At 42.8% G+C, this 17,189-nt stretch overlaps 2 protein-coding genes across 10 annotated transcripts in view; one reads left to right on the top strand and one right to left on the bottom strand.

The window, feature by feature from the left end:
* The window catches only part of LOC136845714 (uncharacterized), a 334,649-nt gene that overhangs the window by 80,185 nt on the left and 237,275 nt on the right, over positions 1 to 17,189 (top strand). The window lies entirely within an intron of this gene.
* Positions 16,444 to 17,189, bottom strand: part of LOC136845628 (uncharacterized) — a 1,500-nt gene continuing 754 nt past the window's right edge. The window contains exons 2-3 of the mRNA XM_067115786.1: positions 17,133 to 17,189; positions 16,444 to 16,845 (exon numbers count right to left, since the gene is read on the bottom strand). The exon at positions 17,133 to 17,189 is cut by the window's right edge and continues 170 nt beyond it. Coding sequence (XP_066971887.1) covers positions 16,444 to 16,845; positions 17,133 to 17,189 — 459 coding nt within the window. The remainder of the gene's footprint in view (positions 16,846 to 17,132) is intronic.

Here is a 17,189-nt window from a genome sequence, read left to right as displayed (position 1 = left end):
GCGTCCCCCAGCTTTGTGAAGGCGGGGACCAGCGGCTGGTGGTCAGTCCAGATTGTGAAGGGCGTTCCCTCCAGCAGGAACTTGAAGTGCCGTACCGCCTGGTATGCTGCGAAGAGTTCCCGGTCAAAGGTGCTGTAGCAGGACTCCATGGGGCTGAGCCTCCTGCTGAAGAAGGCAATGGGCTGAGGGGTCCCCCTGATGACCTGTTCCAGGACATCTCCGCAGGCGATGTTGCTGGCGTCCCTTGTCAGCTGGAGGGGAGCATTGGGGTTCTGGTGGGCCAGAGATGTTGCTTTGGCGAGGGTGGCCTTCGTCATGAGGAAGGCCTTCTGCTGGTCAGGGCCCCACACTAAGGACTTTGGACGTCCCTTGAGGACCTCCGTCAGGGGGGACCATGGTGTGAGCGATCCCTGGGATGAATCTTCTGTAGTAGTTGACCATCCCGAGGAATTCTTGCACAGCCCTGATGGAGGTAGGGGTGGGGAACTTCTCGATGGCTTCGACCTTCAACGACATTGGGCGGATGCCTTCGGTGGATATCTCATGGCCCAGATATTCTACCTTTTCGACACCGAAGGTACACTTGTCGAACCTGACGACGAGGTCATTTTCCTGCAGGCGCTGCAGGACCTTCCGGATGTGCCGCAGGTGTTCCTCCCGAGATCTGGAAAAGATTAGGATATTGTCGACGTAGCAGGCGCAGAAGTCCAGGTCCCCCAGGATGCTGTCCATCAACCTCTGGAAGGTCACGCCCACATTCCTCAGGCTGAAGGTGGAGAAGGCGAAGACGTAGGACCCGAAGGGCGTGACGATGCCGGTTTTGGGGATGTCCTCCGGCGCTACTGGTATCTGAAAATATGATTTTAAGAGATCCATTCTTGAGAATATTTTGGCCCCATGGAAAGAGGCCATCAGGTCCTGCATGTTGGGCAGGGGTTAGTGGTCGGGCTCTGTTGCAAGGTTGAGCCGCCTGTAGTCACCGCAGGACCTCCAGGTGCCGTCCGCTTTCTGTACCTTGTGAAGGGGGGATGCCCACGGGTTGGGAGCCTTCCTGCATATGCCCATCCTCTCCATCACAACGAAGGCCTTTTTGGCCTGCTGAAGGCATTGGGGGGAAAGCCATCGGAACCTTGCATGCGTCGGAGGCCCTTCGTTTTGATGTGGTATATCCCGTGTTTTGCAGGAGCCCCAGGCATCTGGCGGAGCTCAGGTTTGAAGACCTCCGGGAACTCCTTCGGGAGGCAACCGTATTGGTGGGGCGCGACGGAACAGATGGCAGGCTCCTTGGGGCCCGGTGACAAAGGTAGGGACTGGCAGAAGTCGGCGTCCAGCAGGCATTTGTGGCTGACATCGACTGCCAGTCCAAAGTGGACGAGGAAGTCCGCCCCTAGGAGTGGGGTCCTGACGTCGGCGATTATGAATTCCCAGCTGTGTACCTCTGGCCAAGGATGGAGATTGACAGGAGCTTGGTGCCATAGGAGAGGATGGGGGACCCGTTAGCGGCCGTCAGGTAGGCAATTGGGTCCGGCGGGCGTCTGTTGTCCTCTCCTGAAGGCAGAAACACTGAACGCACAGCTCCAGTGTCGACCAACATCATCCTGCCGGAGATGGTGTTGCGGACGTAGAACCCTACTGGTAAGAGGCCCCTGGGTTTTTCTGCTGCTGCTGCCATGGTGGCCTGTGCGGTTGGCTGCCGCCGCCTCTGTTTTTTGAAGGGAAGAAAAGGCTGGAGGCTTCGCATCTCCGGGCAGCTCTGCCGAACCTCCGGTGGTAATAGCAAAGCCCCGTCCCCTCCCTCTTCTCCTGGTAGAACTGCCTTTTCTGTTCGACAACGTTGACGGACTTTGTGGTGGGGTCGTCCGGCAGGAGGCAGTTGGCGGAGTGTGAAGGAGTGGTCGCCCTGCTTGGCTGCCTTCGTGGAATCCGTCAGCTGCTGCGCTACCCTGACCAGGTCCTCGACCGGCAGGGTACGTGTGTCCGTGATCTGTCCATGAACCGGCAGGAGCTGCTGCAGGAAGATCTCCCTCAACAGGCTGATTTCTTTACACCTGCCGTTGCTGTCAGTCTCGGGGAGGAGGCGGAGGTCTTGGATGGCATGCCATGTTTCCAAGAGGTTTCCATCCTGCCAGGGGTTGAAGGCGAGGGTGAGGTTGAGGGCGCGGGCAGCTCTCTCGGAGACTGGCAGGGAGCAGGTCTCGACAAGAGTGGATTTTAGTTCTTGGAAGGTGGCGGGGACCGACGTCGTCAATAGCCACGGGGCGACTTCCTGTATTTCTCCTCCGGGAGGGCGTTGGTGGAGATGTCGGCCTTTAACACCTCGTCCGTTAGGCCTGCTACCCTGAACTGCCCCTTGACCCTGTTGAACCAGGATGCTGTGTTTTCCCTGGTAAATGGCAGCAGCCTTATGTTAAGGGCCGTCTTTGGTTGGTCCGTCAGGGAGATCATTGTATGGGGTGCAGGTACTGGCATGGAGGTGCATGCGTGAGGGGGTTGCAAGAGGGAGGTGTCCGCCTTCGAGAGGTTCTTGGTAATTTGTACATGGTTAGGAATGTCTGTGTCCATGCTCATTTCGTGCTCTCACTAGGAGTGTGAGGGAGTACTCATGTCAAAACACACTGGGGGAGCATGCCGTGTGGGTCCGCTAATGACGCTGGCAACCTGCCGACGAGGGTCGGTAAATGCCCGAATGCTTTGTTAGAGCCCCATAGTTAGTCCGTTAGGGGCGTAGGTGAGGTTCATCGGGCCAAGACTAAGTCGCCGTTTGGGTCCGTTAATGGCTTCCGGGAACCACTTCGAGAGTCACCACTGTGAGAGAGGTGTGAAATAGTGAGCAGGAAGACATGTACTGCTGGTTTATTGATGAAGCGAGCTGCTTACAAAGCGGCGTGCAGACGTCTGCGTACATCACAGAGACCATGGGTACAAAGATTTACAGGTGACCTGAGGTCAAACTATTTCTGTACAAAAACAGGACTAGTTCATATAGAAAACATAGTGATTAATAATGTCTGACGTGTTACAAAAATGCTTCGTTACATGTACATAAGCATGATCATTTGGAAAGACAATAGAATAAATAATTTACAAATATGGAGGTCAACACGTGAATTCACCGACCCCAGGTCGATGTGAAGGCACTGCAGAAAACGGTATGTTCATTATAGAGAACACACTGAGCGGGGACTTTACATGTGAACATTAAATAACTATATAAACGAACGTTATTATTGACAATTGTCAATAACAGTTTTATTTTTATATGCATGTTTATAAGAAAAAGGTAAGGCAATACTGTACATGCATACAAAAGTAAACTGTATAATAATTAAAATAAATGTTATAAAGGAAAAGAAACTAGAAATAAATAACGTAATCCTCAATAGAATGGTCACAAACGTAGAGCAGTTGCCATGTTGTGTACAGTATTTGTACTTTTTGCTGAGAATTTGGGTACCTTAAATGTTTGTTGGGCGAGTTCTTAGCCGACTGCTGAGGTTCCCGAAGTAGTTTACCATTGGCAACAGTTAAATGGTTAATACCAACCAGTACCCAAGGTCATCAGCCAGATATACGAGACATCTGGCTCTAAACTTGGGGCAAGGTCTCATGAAGTGAGTGGCATATATCCATTGTTGCATTCATTAGGAACTAACCAAACTGTCTCAGTGCCAGGTCATCAGTCAGATTTTCATAAATCAAATAAAATTCAATCAGTATCACAGGTACTGTTAGTTGGTGTTTGGCATTGCCTAACCACATTTACCTATATCTACCTGAGGGACATCACCCACAAGTCTGTGAACACTTTCTCCCTAGGATGTGAACACTTTCTCCCTAGGATCTGTGGTGGCTGGTAAACAAGTCTAACTGTCCAAGCTCCTCTAGGACAGGGCCAGCATCTTGTGTATGGTAATGAAAAGTTAGGTTACAGAAAGATATCAGGTATTCTTTTCCTTTTTCTGTCTTCTGCCCAGCAACCAGTGGCTGTATTCTTTCTGGTCATACCAGATTTGGGTTAGTACAAGATAACAGTTTCCTGACTGTTTGTTAGTTGGTGGGCATGCCCTCCATTCCTCTTTTAACAAGGGGGAGAGTTGGCAGGTGGTATGGCTTACTAATCTGATTTTCCACAATATTATGTTACCTTTCAAGTTGGTGTTCTTTTCCTCAATATCACATTTATCGGAAGTTCAGGCAGTCATTTGGGTCACCTTCCTTCTTTCTTCCACTTATTTACATGACTAGGAAACATTTATCGCAAGTTCAGGCAGCCATTTGGGTCACCTTTCTCCTTTCCACTTATTTACATGACTAGGATTCAAGCTTCCAAAGAATATGGTGTTCATTTGGAAGAAGTAAGAGAAGGTAAAAGCAAATACAGAAAGTAAAGGACAGTTATTAGAAAAGAAAAATAAATTAGAAAATGTATTTATAAATAGGTAAAAAAAGTAAGTAAATTATAAAAAAAAAAAAACAAGAATTGCTTTAGGGTAGTAATGCATTGCATCTTTGCTTGAACTTTGGGAGTTCCAATTCCACAACATCCTCAGGGAGACTGTTCCACGGTACAGCCAGCAGTGTGAGGAATAAAAGGCCTCTGGAACTGAGAAGTTAGACAGTGAGGCGTATTTATTGCATATTGGAGCTGCTGTTTGGCAAATCTGGTTGCTCTTGGCAGGAAAATAGAATTAGGAATCAATTATGAATGTGAAAGATCTCTGGTAAAATACAAATTATGGAAGATTAGCAAACAAGAATCTATCAGTGGCCCAAGTCATAACTGTCAGTGTTAGGAAACAGAAACCTACCACCACAGACCACTTGCTCTAAAAGAGATAAGTCTCTGGCAGAGGCAGACACCCACACCAGAGAACAGTATTCTGGTAAAGGAAGGACAAACAACCTAAACCAGATTGCATTGATTTTATCACTGTTCTAAATATGACATTTTTATAATAAAATAAGGTTTTATATATAATCACCAAGTAATTACATAGCTACAGTTTCTACTTTAAACGGCAACTTAAGAATTGAAAATTCGCGGTAGCGCTCTTTTGTTTTGGTGCAGGTAAGTGACCTGCCCACTTTCGGGGAAGAATAGGTACAACATAGATGAAGAGCTTAGTTCGTTTATGCTCTACGTCCATATGTGGGGACGAGGGATGGGCTCTGTTCATGTAATCACATGGTAAGTATATGTAAAACCTTATTTTATTATAAAAATGTCATTTTTATGTATGAAACTTACCAAGTAATGACATAGGTAAATCCCACATTTATAGGAGATGGGAAGAATGGGCATGTACTACTCAAAAAACATTATAAAGGAATGCATTTGAAATAGAAGAGGAAAGCTAGCATTGTGGTAATGCTTGTTGTAACCTTACCTGGGGAGAGAGCAAGAGCAGGATGATACCTCCCTTGGTCGTTGCTCATCTCGACCCGTAGGGACATGACCGGTAGTGTCAGGATTGCCCCTACTTCAGTGGGAGCTTTGTGGTCAGGGAGTGTTTCTATGACTCGACAGAGCTTAAACAAAACAATTCCCCTTGCCCTGGGCGAAAAACAGACATCGACTAACACAACCATAAAACTATAGTACCTGTACACCATTTTAAAAGATATATATTACCCATCCATTAAAAACGAAGATAGGAGGGTACTCCAGGTACTAAGTACCCCTGGCTTCCCAAAAACTCAACAACCTTAATCAAGGCTAGGAGACAGAGAAATAGGAGGATCAATCCTACCCCTCAGTCCCTAGTGCCACGCCAGCCGCAGAGAATGGACCCAGCGTACTGTAGTCTTTGAACAGTTTCAGCGTCACGTAGATAATAGTTGGCGAAGACCTAGCGACACTTCCAGTAAGTCGACTGGATTATGGTAGCTAGAGAGAGATTGCATTTAAAAGCCAATGAAGTGGCTATTGCCCATACCTCATGTGCTTTTACCTTTAATAATGGTAAATTATTCTCCTGAATTCCCAAGTGAGACTACAAGAATGTATCTCAAAAAGAAAGAGATAGCATTCTTGGAGAGAGGAAGTAAAGGGTTCTTGACAGAACTCCTCTGATATTCTTGGTTTTCTTGAGGTAAAATGTTAATGCCCTCACTTGGCATAATACTCTCTGTTATTCCAAAGGTCCTACCAGTTCTGCAAGAAGATGGAAAAAGAACCAGGCCAAGGGTTAGACAGGTTCTCGGTTCTTGGCTAAGAAGCCAAAAATATATGAGCAAATAGCTGTCTCTTGCAAAAAAACCAACTTGTTTGTTCAGAGTTTGCAACTCTCTGACTCTTTTTGCTATGGGTAAAGCAATTAAGAAAAGTGTCTTTCTAGACAGATCCCTAAAGGAGGACGTCTGCATAGGTTCAAAAAGAGAGGGCCTGACAACCATGTGGGACCTACTTCTAGGTTCCAAGACACTAGGTGCTGAGACTTCCGTTTCCTGGTGTCAAAAGACTTGACTAGCCTGAAATGTCTGAGTCTGAGGAAATGTTCACATCTCTATGCTTGAACTCTGAGTTCAGCATGGATCTGTAACCGTTTATCGTAGACATCGAAGGGCTGAAGGGCCTCTCAAAGATCTTAGGTAAAGTAAAAATTCGTCTAGTTGGACTACAGAAATAGAAGAAGAAGAAGAGATGCTATGTTCTTTACACCATCTCCTAAAAACTGCCCACTTAACCTGGTAGAGCCTTGAAGAAGAGTCACGTCTAGATTTTGCGATAGCATTCACAACTTCTCTTGAAAATCCTTTTGCTCGGACAAGCTTCCTGACAGTTTGAAGCCTGTCAGAGTGAGAATGGACAAACCTTGATGATATCTTTTGAAGTGAGGTTGTCTGAGAAGATCTTTCCTCTGTGGGAGGAGCCGCGGAAAGTCCGACAGAAGTTCCAGAAGGTCTGGAAACCACTCCTTTTGAGGCTGAAAAGGAGTTACTAGGATCACCGATGAGTAATGAGAAGTCTTGAATTTGTTGTTCACGTCTCTTACTAGACTGAATGGAGTGAAGGCATACATTTCCAGGTTTGACCAGTCCTGAAGCATCTCATCCATTGCCCAAGCCTGAGGGTCTGGCGCCAGAGAGCAACAGGGCGAGGCGATGGTTCCTGGACGTTGCAAGCAAATAAGTCTATCCACTGTGTTCCCCACCGCTTCCACAGGTCAGTGTACACCTGTGGATTTGTCCTGAAAGACGAATCTCGGGAATTTGCTGGAATTCTGGTGTATTGGGATATGAAAGTAAGCGTCTCTCATGTCATGAGACCATCCAATCTTCTGGGAAATTGTAAGAACGAGTTGTTTGTCATCCTGAAATGGTTTCTTCTTACATCCAGGATCAGCCTCCAAAAGGTTTTGGGGTTGTGCGGTTGTAAGTGTACCTCCTCCTCTATAGCTCTCTTGTAGAGAAGAGTCTTCTTTGAGAGGGCTGAAAACCTTCGGAGCCTACTGACTACGTAGGCGATGGGAAGACAAAGGTGGACTCTCCTTGAAGGGGATCACATATCCTTCCTTGAGCTAGAGCCTTGGTCTTCAGAAGGAGTCTGGCATGCACAGGTAGACAGAAGACTGAAGTGTCCCTTGCTAGAGCCTGGTCTAGATGAGGACTTCTTGCTGATAGGGCGAACTGATCTTGGATTCGTGCGTGGGTGCAAGGAAGCTCTTCCTCTGTTACATCAAAATGGCCGTGGCTGGAGAGGAGAGAAAGGCCGAGGATTAAATGAAACTGCAGGTGTTCGGTTAGACTCCATCATTTGTTTGGACAACTGCACAAGCAAGTCGTGAGTAGCCATTTTTGCAATCCCTTAGTTAGCCTTTCTAATGTCATTCAAGGAAAAAGGTGGGTACTTTCCAGAGGAGCAAAAAGAAGAGCAGATCTCTGGGAAGGTGTCACTCCTTTAGTGGTGAAAGAACACCACGTCTCTTTTCTTCAGCATACATGATGAAAAAAGAGCAGCTAACTCCTGTGCCCCATCTCGAATCGCCTTGTCCACACACGACAGGACTCCAAGCCAGTCTGCTGCAAGGTTCTCTTGGAGGGAAGAACAATCCTCAATTTTCTTGGGTAACACGTCCACCATCCAGTTAAGGAAACTGAAGATCTCAAATACTTTAAAAATATCCTTAACTAGGTGGTCAAACTCAGAAGACGAAAACTTAATTTTTGCTGCATCGAAGACCAAACAACAAGCAGGGTCAATCAGACCGGAGAAGTCCCCTTGAGAGGAGGCAGAAACTCCCAAGGAAGGAGCTTCCTTGGTTGCATAGAATACATACCTCCTTTTGGAAAGCTGAGAAGGAGGAGAGCAAAATACAGCATTGCCCAGCTCCCTATTCTCAGACAGCCAAGAGTCGATCCTTGACAACGTTTGCTTAGAAGAGATAGAGAGGGCCATCTTTGGGAGTCTAGTGGTACTCGAGGATTGATGTAACCAGAACACTGATCCCGGGAAGAAGGGGCCGTGGTGGGGAAATATATTGGGAAGCAGAACAGAAAATAATTCAATAATGAGGCGTAAACTGATGAAGGTTGTTCTGGTTCAGGTTCCTCCTCTGCTGAAGATACAGCGCAAACCGCCAAATCTTACTGCAGTTCTTCTGGTTTCGAAGATGAGGGTTTCTTCAACAGTTGCAGGGTGTTGTTCAAATGTTGGTGAATGGGAAGCAAAGAAGAGTGGGGTGCTTATATACTTGCAGACTTTGCGCAATCAGCAACAGCTGAAGAGGATATGGCCTTGGGAATCTGTAACACAGAAGGTACCGAAACAGGTTGACCTTCAGCAATAGGGACGTCTGAGTCTGAAGCCTCAGACTCATATTCCAGTGCTGGAGAGCTGGGAGCCAGCAGGATGTCTGGGGATACAGAGCGAACTGAACCTGCAGCAGGCTTATGAGCCACTGGGAGCTCGGATACATTGGGAGAGAGAGATATCCCAAAGCTCACTTATGAGCCAATTGGTGCTTGGGAGCCAGTGAGCGCTTACCAGTCAGTGGGAGCTCTCTGTCGTCCCAATAGTTGCAAGATAGCTCTTGATCCTTATGGCACTTGCAAGGTACCACTGGATGTATGTCCGCAGCATGCCTCTTCAAAGGCCCAGAAGACTCCTGAAAATGTTGACCGTGTTCTTTGGGCTCAGAATCCGAACCACTGGAAGGTAAGGTGTGATCAGTTGGACACCTTTTCAGCGTTTGGTTGCTGAAACCTGGGAAATAGCAACAGGTTCAGCTGAGGAAGCAAATGCTCGTAGGCAGACCCCACCGACCTCCCTTGGACTTACAGTTTGCCTCCTCCCAGGTGCAGGGGAGTCTGACAGGGACCGAGTTTAGGAGATCCGTAAGACGCCTTTCCAGTGGCTGCCTGTCGATACCTGGGACCAGCAACAGGCTCAACTGAGGAAGCAACTACTCATGGGCAAACCCCACTGACCTCCCTTGGACTTGCGGTTTGCCTCCTCCCAGGTGCAGGGGAGTTTGGCAGGGACCTCCATCTAGGAGCATCGATGGGACGAGTAGCCACCCCCTCCACAACAACACTAGCACTTGCACTGACACTTGCACTATGATCCTCATTTGTCCAAAAGAACTCTTACAGAAGCTCCTTTCTGGGCGACAGTACTGTACTTACTAAAGTGTCAAATTTCTTATCCATCTGAGCTTCAAGACTGGCGATGGCACTAGGTTCAGAGGGAAGGGAGCTAGGTAATGGAGTTGTAGGGAGAGTGAGAGAAGTGGGAATTGGGGAACGAGAAGTCAAAGGTGTCGAATAAGCCGGTTTAGGGATAGAGGACAGAGAAGTTCTAGCTTCGGCTCTAGCAGCCACTTTCCTAAGCCTCGCTTTCTCTAATTTATCCAAATGATTGGCCAACACTTTCCATTTACTTACGTCCCAATCCTTACATTCCTCGCAACTGAAGTTGGGAGAACATATTTGTCCATGGCAGTGAAAACAAGTAGAATGTTCATCATATTTAAATGAAGTCAACCTAGTATTACAGCCTTTGCTGCAATACTGGTCACACTCATGTCTGACATAATAATCCAAATCAGTCCAAAAATTGAAAAAAGCTAAGCTAAGCTTAACTAAGCTATGAAAATATAGCTCGGAGGCTACCAAATGAAAGAGTACTTCACCAAATCTTTCAATAGACAACCAAACCATCTGGTGAAACTATTCCTGAATTAACAAAACAAAGCTGCTGAACAAGCTGATGTTTGGTCATCAAGTGGCAGAAACGAACTTAACTCTTTAGCTACCTGTACCTATTCTTCCCCGAAAGTGGGCGGGCCACTTACCTGCACCGCAACAAAAGAGGGCTACCATGAATTTTCAATTCTTAAGCTGCCGTTTAAAGTAGAAACTATAGCTATGTAATTACTTGGTAAGTTTCATATATAAAAATATAAATACCTAACTTTTGTGCACATACCTAACTTCTGTGCAGCATTTGCTGACACTTTCATTAGATGTTTCTCAAGAAGTGAGATGTGAGTCAAAAATTACACCAAAGATAAGGCTTCAGACTCATTTAGCAGAGTCCCATCCACCTGAACGGAAGGATGGGGTGGAAAATCAGTATGAGATTTACCAATCAATAGTTTTTTCATTTTACCAGAGTTCAGCCTCATACCCCCACAGACTATACTATTAACTAATCTGCTCCATGTTCCAGTTGAGATTAAGTGTACAGTAGCTTCATTTCTCATAAATGGAGACTTTACTACACCCACAGGTGTTGCATCATAGCATACTGAGCAATCCCATTTTCCAGCCCAATACCCACATCATTTGTATGCTCTAAAATAATAGTGTATCAAGAACACCACCCAATGGAACTTCAGACACAACAGATCTTGGTGCACTAAAGATCCCATGAACAGCAACTTGCTGCTGCCTACGTGTAAGAAAATCTTGAAGTTATCATAAAACATATCCACTCACTCCAAGATTCTGAAGTTGCCTTATGCTTTCTATATGCATATTGACTATCAGCTAGCAATCATTTGGATTCCACTTACTTGTAAAGTGGCTTGAAAATAAGTTATTCTGCAACTTCAGAGAGCACGGGAGACTAAATAGTTACTGCAGGCTGCAGATATGCTACTCTGGAACAGGCACCATATTTCTAAGCTTGTGTTCATCTGCAAAGATACTTTGTCAACACAAAAATGTATAGAATCTGCTAATCTTGGGAGACAACATAGTAGAAACCTTTTAAAAAAACAAAGAAACCATTTAAAAGATGAAGGTCTCAATTCTTATACAGTAATAACATTGCAGAAGTCTTTTAATATGATCCTACCTCTAACTCTGCATTTGTCCCTTATGCTTAAGGAAGTTTTGATGCTGATTACAGAGTGAGAGTGAGAGTGGTTCCCCTCCACCCCCTCACATTATTGCTAGTAGTTAATTACCAGGCTTCCACAACCAGACCAGATTTCTCATAAGGTATATCCATGAAAAAACTGGGTTTGCATATCTAGGAAAAATGAAGTTATCTTAAAAATTCATTTTTTGTTTATTACCAATTATACGGCTTAGGCTAAGGGCCTTGCAATGGTCCAAGGATAAGAAAATGGAAATCCTTTTCAAGTAATCTGTGCCTTTGTCCTTGACATTTGATGATGTCTCTATGGTTACACATACACTATTGATGTTTTTGCTAGATGATTTTTTGGAGTCATGGAATATCTTTGATATGTGTCTTCATCTCATCTCTGGTCCTTGAAAGTTGCATAAACCTTCATCAGATGTTTTCAGGTGGCTGGTTTTCATGTCTTCATCTGGTTAGAGGCAATGGCCCTGGGACTGCCTTTGCTGTAAAGATGCTGAGGTCCCTCTCTGCCAGTGGGTTAACGCAGTCATGAGTGAGGTTAACCACTGCTGAAAATGCTTCATCTCTCTGGATTCTTGGCCACTGTCGATTGTCACCTTTGACTATTTCCTTTAATTGTGAGGAGTGCATTGCAGTGCTCAGGTATTGTATAGTAATACATAATGATGGGTCCGGCACTGAAGTTGACCTGTGATGTGCCTCTGTGAGTCTGTGTGTCAAATTTCCTGCGGCCTCAGCAGCCAGGTTCACAGGTAACTATCCAAAAAGCTTGTTACATGATAGCTGCACTGAGAATTGAACTTTCATGAACTGCCTCATACACTGAAACATTCTTCTCTGGAAGGTTTGTCATCTGAGCAATGCAAAGGGATACAATGTTAGGCACAGGCATCAAGAACTATGATTCTTACAAAATGGTTTTGTAGCTCCCAATCCCAGTAACAAGAATGTCAAGTCCTACATTCAGAGCCCTTTTAATCCATCTTACCCAAAGTGCTGATAATATTCTAGGAAGTCTTGCAGAAGGTTTGTCATTTCAGCAAAGAGCAAGATTATTTAAGTTGTAGCCCCACATCACTAAGAATGTCATTCACATGGGACAGTATAAGAACAATTTTGATCAACCCACACTTGCGTCGAAGATTGTCTTACAGGTCTCAGTAGTCAAATATAGATGTACTTGTGAACTCAGACAGAATGTTTGTAGGGTTTATCATCAAAGATTTTACAATTTGGCCACTCTTTGACAGTGTCATTGCTGTATATGCAGTATGTGTCCTTTAAACCAGCATCCCAGAATTGCTTTCCCATTCTTGAGATTAATGTTGGAAAGCACTCTTTGCTTCTAGGCAGTTTCAGTGGCTTTTGCCCATGGTACTGCATCCTCGATTGCCAAAGTTATTTTTTGATGAGGTTCCTTCCTGATTACCCCTGATTTTTTCAGGATTTAGAATACTGTAATCAAATTTGGGTGGTGAATTGACATCTAGCAGATACCTAATTATATCTTTAAACATTGTTTCTTGGTCACTGATGGTGATATTAAAGCTCAGCCCAGATTGGAAGTGTTTGATTTCCTGGGTCTTTTTGTCTTGTAGTTGTCCAAACCAGGTTCTTTTTGCAGGAAAGAAGATCTGCTTCCTTGGTTTTCTGGGCACAAGGTCTATTTCTGTAATTCTGCTACAAATACAGTACCTGTATCTTCATATAATTTTCCTCAATGGTGACTGATTTCTGTATCACTTTCTCAGTGTGTTTGAGAGCTCAGCTCTTGTCATACATGGTCCTTGGGCGTTAGCCATTAAAGTAATGATATTGATTGTATGTGGTATACGTGAAGTTAATGTAAAAGGATGAAACTAAATGAAAAATTTCATTCAGCATCAGTCTGGTGTTTATGGGTGAAGGCATTAGCAATTATTATTTTGTATTACATGAAAAATATACCCCTTATTTGATGGCAATGTGAGCAACTGTAACCTAACCAGAACATGAAATTTTTGACTGTGCCCTCTTCATCCACCTGCACTGCATTTGGAGCTATGTCTGACGGACGTAGCATAGATGTTATCGCTAGTAGACTGATGCATTTTAATCTAAGTTGTTTTACACTTATTGTTGCATTGTTCCAGAACTTAAAAGTATCCGTAAAAGCATCTATAGGCATGACTTCAGATTTCTCTCGATGTTTCGTTGTAGATGTCTTGATTAATCCAGATGTCAAATGCTTAATCATAGTATCACAAGTCAGATTGTCCATTTCCAATACAAAGTATAAATGACTCATCGCTGCTACAGTGCAATTAATTGAAGACACGGGTCGTTCACTCTCAGTCGATAACACTATCAACACATCTGCCAACGCTGAAGAGCTGGATGGCGGGAAAATTATCTCTAATTCCCTGCAGATATCTCTAACTTTCCGAATTTGACAGTTGTATGTGTCAATTGTTGCTTTACTCCATCCGAACATCAGGCGCGATGCAGCCTGTAGCGACCATCCCTCACTGAGTGTGCGTTGTTGCCACATACTCTCCAAGCATACAATTTCCATCGACGGTTTCTTAGCGGTTCTGGTAACGACGGATTTAATTGCATAATTGCCTGTTTGTATATTCTGATCGTTGAACTGATTGACAAAGATTGCAGCGTTCGAAACCATGTTCGAGCCGGCCACCATGGGGCTATAACCGTCGCATGCGCCTTTTGATTCTTGATGAGATGTAATACTCGGTCGAGTAACCGAATCGGTGGATTTACAAAATTGTTTTCTAAATGCCAATCCGATTGAGCTAATGCGTCCACTCTCATACCATTTGGGTCCCAGTATCTTGAATTGTACGTTGGTAGTTGCGTCGTGAGGGCGGAGGCAAATCTGTCGACCGTGTGAGGTCCCCACACTGAATCCAATAGATGGAACATTGGGCGAGACAACATCCACTCGTACTTGTCTTCCATCCGTGAGAGTTCGTCGGCTCTCGAATTCGCCTTTACGCTCAAATGTCGGGCGTGAAGGGTTATGTACATTCAAAATAAACTTATTTTTGTTTCATATTCGTTTTGAATCCTTTTACAATTAACGTAGGTTTACTAAACCTTTCCTAAAAGCTTCCTCAAGTCTAGTGATATTGTCCCATGCCAGTGCAGCTCTATGGTTGAAAGCTGTTGCTAAGTATTGGAGGCACAAAATAGTGATTGTCTTACCCCTCCTAACCTAAGGTTCCTTTTATAGTATATGGTTTTTCAAGAGTAACACCCTTAAATAATACACTATCAGGAACCTTGAGTGATTTTTCTTTGCATCTGGAATTACATCTGTTTGAGCTACTCAGAGTCGTTTCCCATTCCTGTACTTCTTTGTAGAATCTTTTAGGGATATTACTCCACCAGATATCTTTAAATATTGAAGTTTCGTGACCATGAAGTGATGTTAGCTATGAGATCACTTCTGATATACTTGACAAGATCTTTATAGACTTCTCTTTCACTCTCTTCGTAAATGCTCTTCACACCATTCATTCTATCATCTTTCTTTATGCACTCAGGTTCCTTTTTTTCTTGGTTCTGGTGTGATGCTAATTGTTATTGCTAAGGTAATTTCATCTCTAGTTTTGTTAGCATGTTTTTGCAAAATTTTTTAATTCTACAGTATGTAAGCTTTTCATGTGAAATGTATCTTTATTTCGAAAAATGCAGAATTGATCAAACAAACTTGCTTCTGATTAGGGATTACACTTGGCATTTTTATGTACTGTACAGTTGTGCTACTATCTTTATCGGTAATTCTTTTCTTGATGTTCCTTTTTCAAAGTCCGAGTTTCCATTTCTTGGTGATGAGGCTTCAGCATATTTGGCAAGAGTAGATTCTTTGGACATCTTTATCTCCAAAATCCTTAATAATGTCTTGAGATTTTCGTGTTAAACAAGTTCATTGGGAAGTATCTTTTTTGTTTTTACTTGTTTTTGTCATAACTGAACTAGCCCTCACTAAACATTAAGAACAGAAGCTACTTGTGACTAAAAAAAAATATAATTTTAGCTATTAATTTGTTAACTGGAGTAAGATATTTCATAATTACTGCATTTAGTTTTGAGTTAGATGCTAGGCTGTCGGATAGCTTTCAGGAGAGGGCTGGCTCATAAGGCCCCATTATAAAGTAAGTGCTTATAACTACGTTGTGAATGAAGGGACTTGCTTCAAATTTTTACCACTTATTCTTCAACTAATAATGAAAATTTTCAATGTGGGAAATTTAGAAATTCGACTTCTAAGTTAATTTTTTGCACTTGATAAAAGGTTTTAAAACTTTTTAAAAATATGCAAAAAAAATTTCACTCAAAAATGAATTTCTCATGTAGAAAATCAAGATATAGTTATACTACATTCTGTAAAAGTCTCATCAAATTTGGTTCAGTCTTCTTAAAGCTATAAACATTTATTTCTTTAAAAACTAAGTTCTGAGAAAATGGCAAAAGAAAAAAAAGTATGGTTATTTTGTGATAACTATGAAACTATGACAGTTGTAAGGCTGATTTTTGCACAAAAACTATTTTGTCATATAAGAAATAGCCCTGAAGTTTACAATATAATCAAATGAATAGAAATGTGCTCTCTCTTGATTTACATGTTAGCTAAAATTGGCATTTATATATATATATATATATATATATATATATATATATATATATATATATATATATATATATATATATATATATATATATATATATATATATATATATATATATATATATATATATATATATATATATATATATATATATATATATATATATATATATATATATATATATATATATATATATATATATATATATATATATATATAAATATATATATACAGTAGGGTCCCCAGTTGAAGAGAGAATTTTGTCGATCCAAAGCCTCGCAGAACTGGAAAATCGCAGATTTTGATATGCATACCTTATGTGAATAATTCCATTACGGCCAAGGCAAACATCAACTTACCCAGTCAAACTTTTTAACTACTACCCATTTTCAATACTCTCTATGTACTATACTGTATGTTTTTCTAATATGAAATTGTTCTTATGGATAAATAAAACATTGATAAGGTTTTAAAGTTTTAATAACTTAATAAAACTTTAAAATTACACCCACGATGGTGACAACTCCCACACGCAAACAACGCCACCACTGGGTGCAAGCGTATACCGTACGATACGGTCATTTCCTGGTGTCTAAAAACCTTTTGGAAGGAATTTCCTCTAACCTTTATCTGCCAGAAAACTTCAAACTCCTCTATTTCATCCTCCGTGAAGAGTTCTTCTGCAGAAGGAAGGGTTTGAGAACCGTTTGAGGTTTTGGGGACTGGCGGATCATTCGTGTCTTCACTCCCGTTAGGCATAACAAACGTGGTTATGAGCGCCTGTCTCAGTTTGTTTTGTTTCAGGATGTGAAGATCCGAATAAAATCTAAATGCTTGGTTGGCACTCTGAACCATCTCAGCCTTCCTAACCTCGCAAATCTGTAATGAAAAATGAAAAAGAAACATTAAAAATTGAACTTAATATGACAGTTTCTAATGAAGTTTAGATCGAATAATTCTCTCTCTCTCTCTCTCTCTCTCTCTCTCTCTCTCTCTCTCTCTCTCTCTCTCTCTCTCTCTCTCTCTCTCTATAACACATCTGCTTCTCTGTTAATCACTTTTACTAACCATTTTCATCAAAATCTATTTCAACAATTGAAAAAAATAAATGACTAAATGCCAAAAGTTATTCAAAGCAAGGTAACCTAGACAGAAAAAGTTCTTACTTCATGTTCAGCAATGACGGATTTCAGGTTGTTGACTGCTGCCAAAATGGAGGACAC

Source organism: Macrobrachium rosenbergii, chromosome 14, assembly GCF_040412425.1.
Source record: "Macrobrachium rosenbergii isolate ZJJX-2024 chromosome 14, ASM4041242v1, whole genome shotgun sequence".
Taxonomy (NCBI): domain Eukaryota; kingdom Metazoa; phylum Arthropoda; class Malacostraca; order Decapoda; family Palaemonidae; genus Macrobrachium; species Macrobrachium rosenbergii.
Note: the sequence above shows the minus strand (reverse complement) of the source record. Positions and strands in the feature narration are given on the sequence as shown.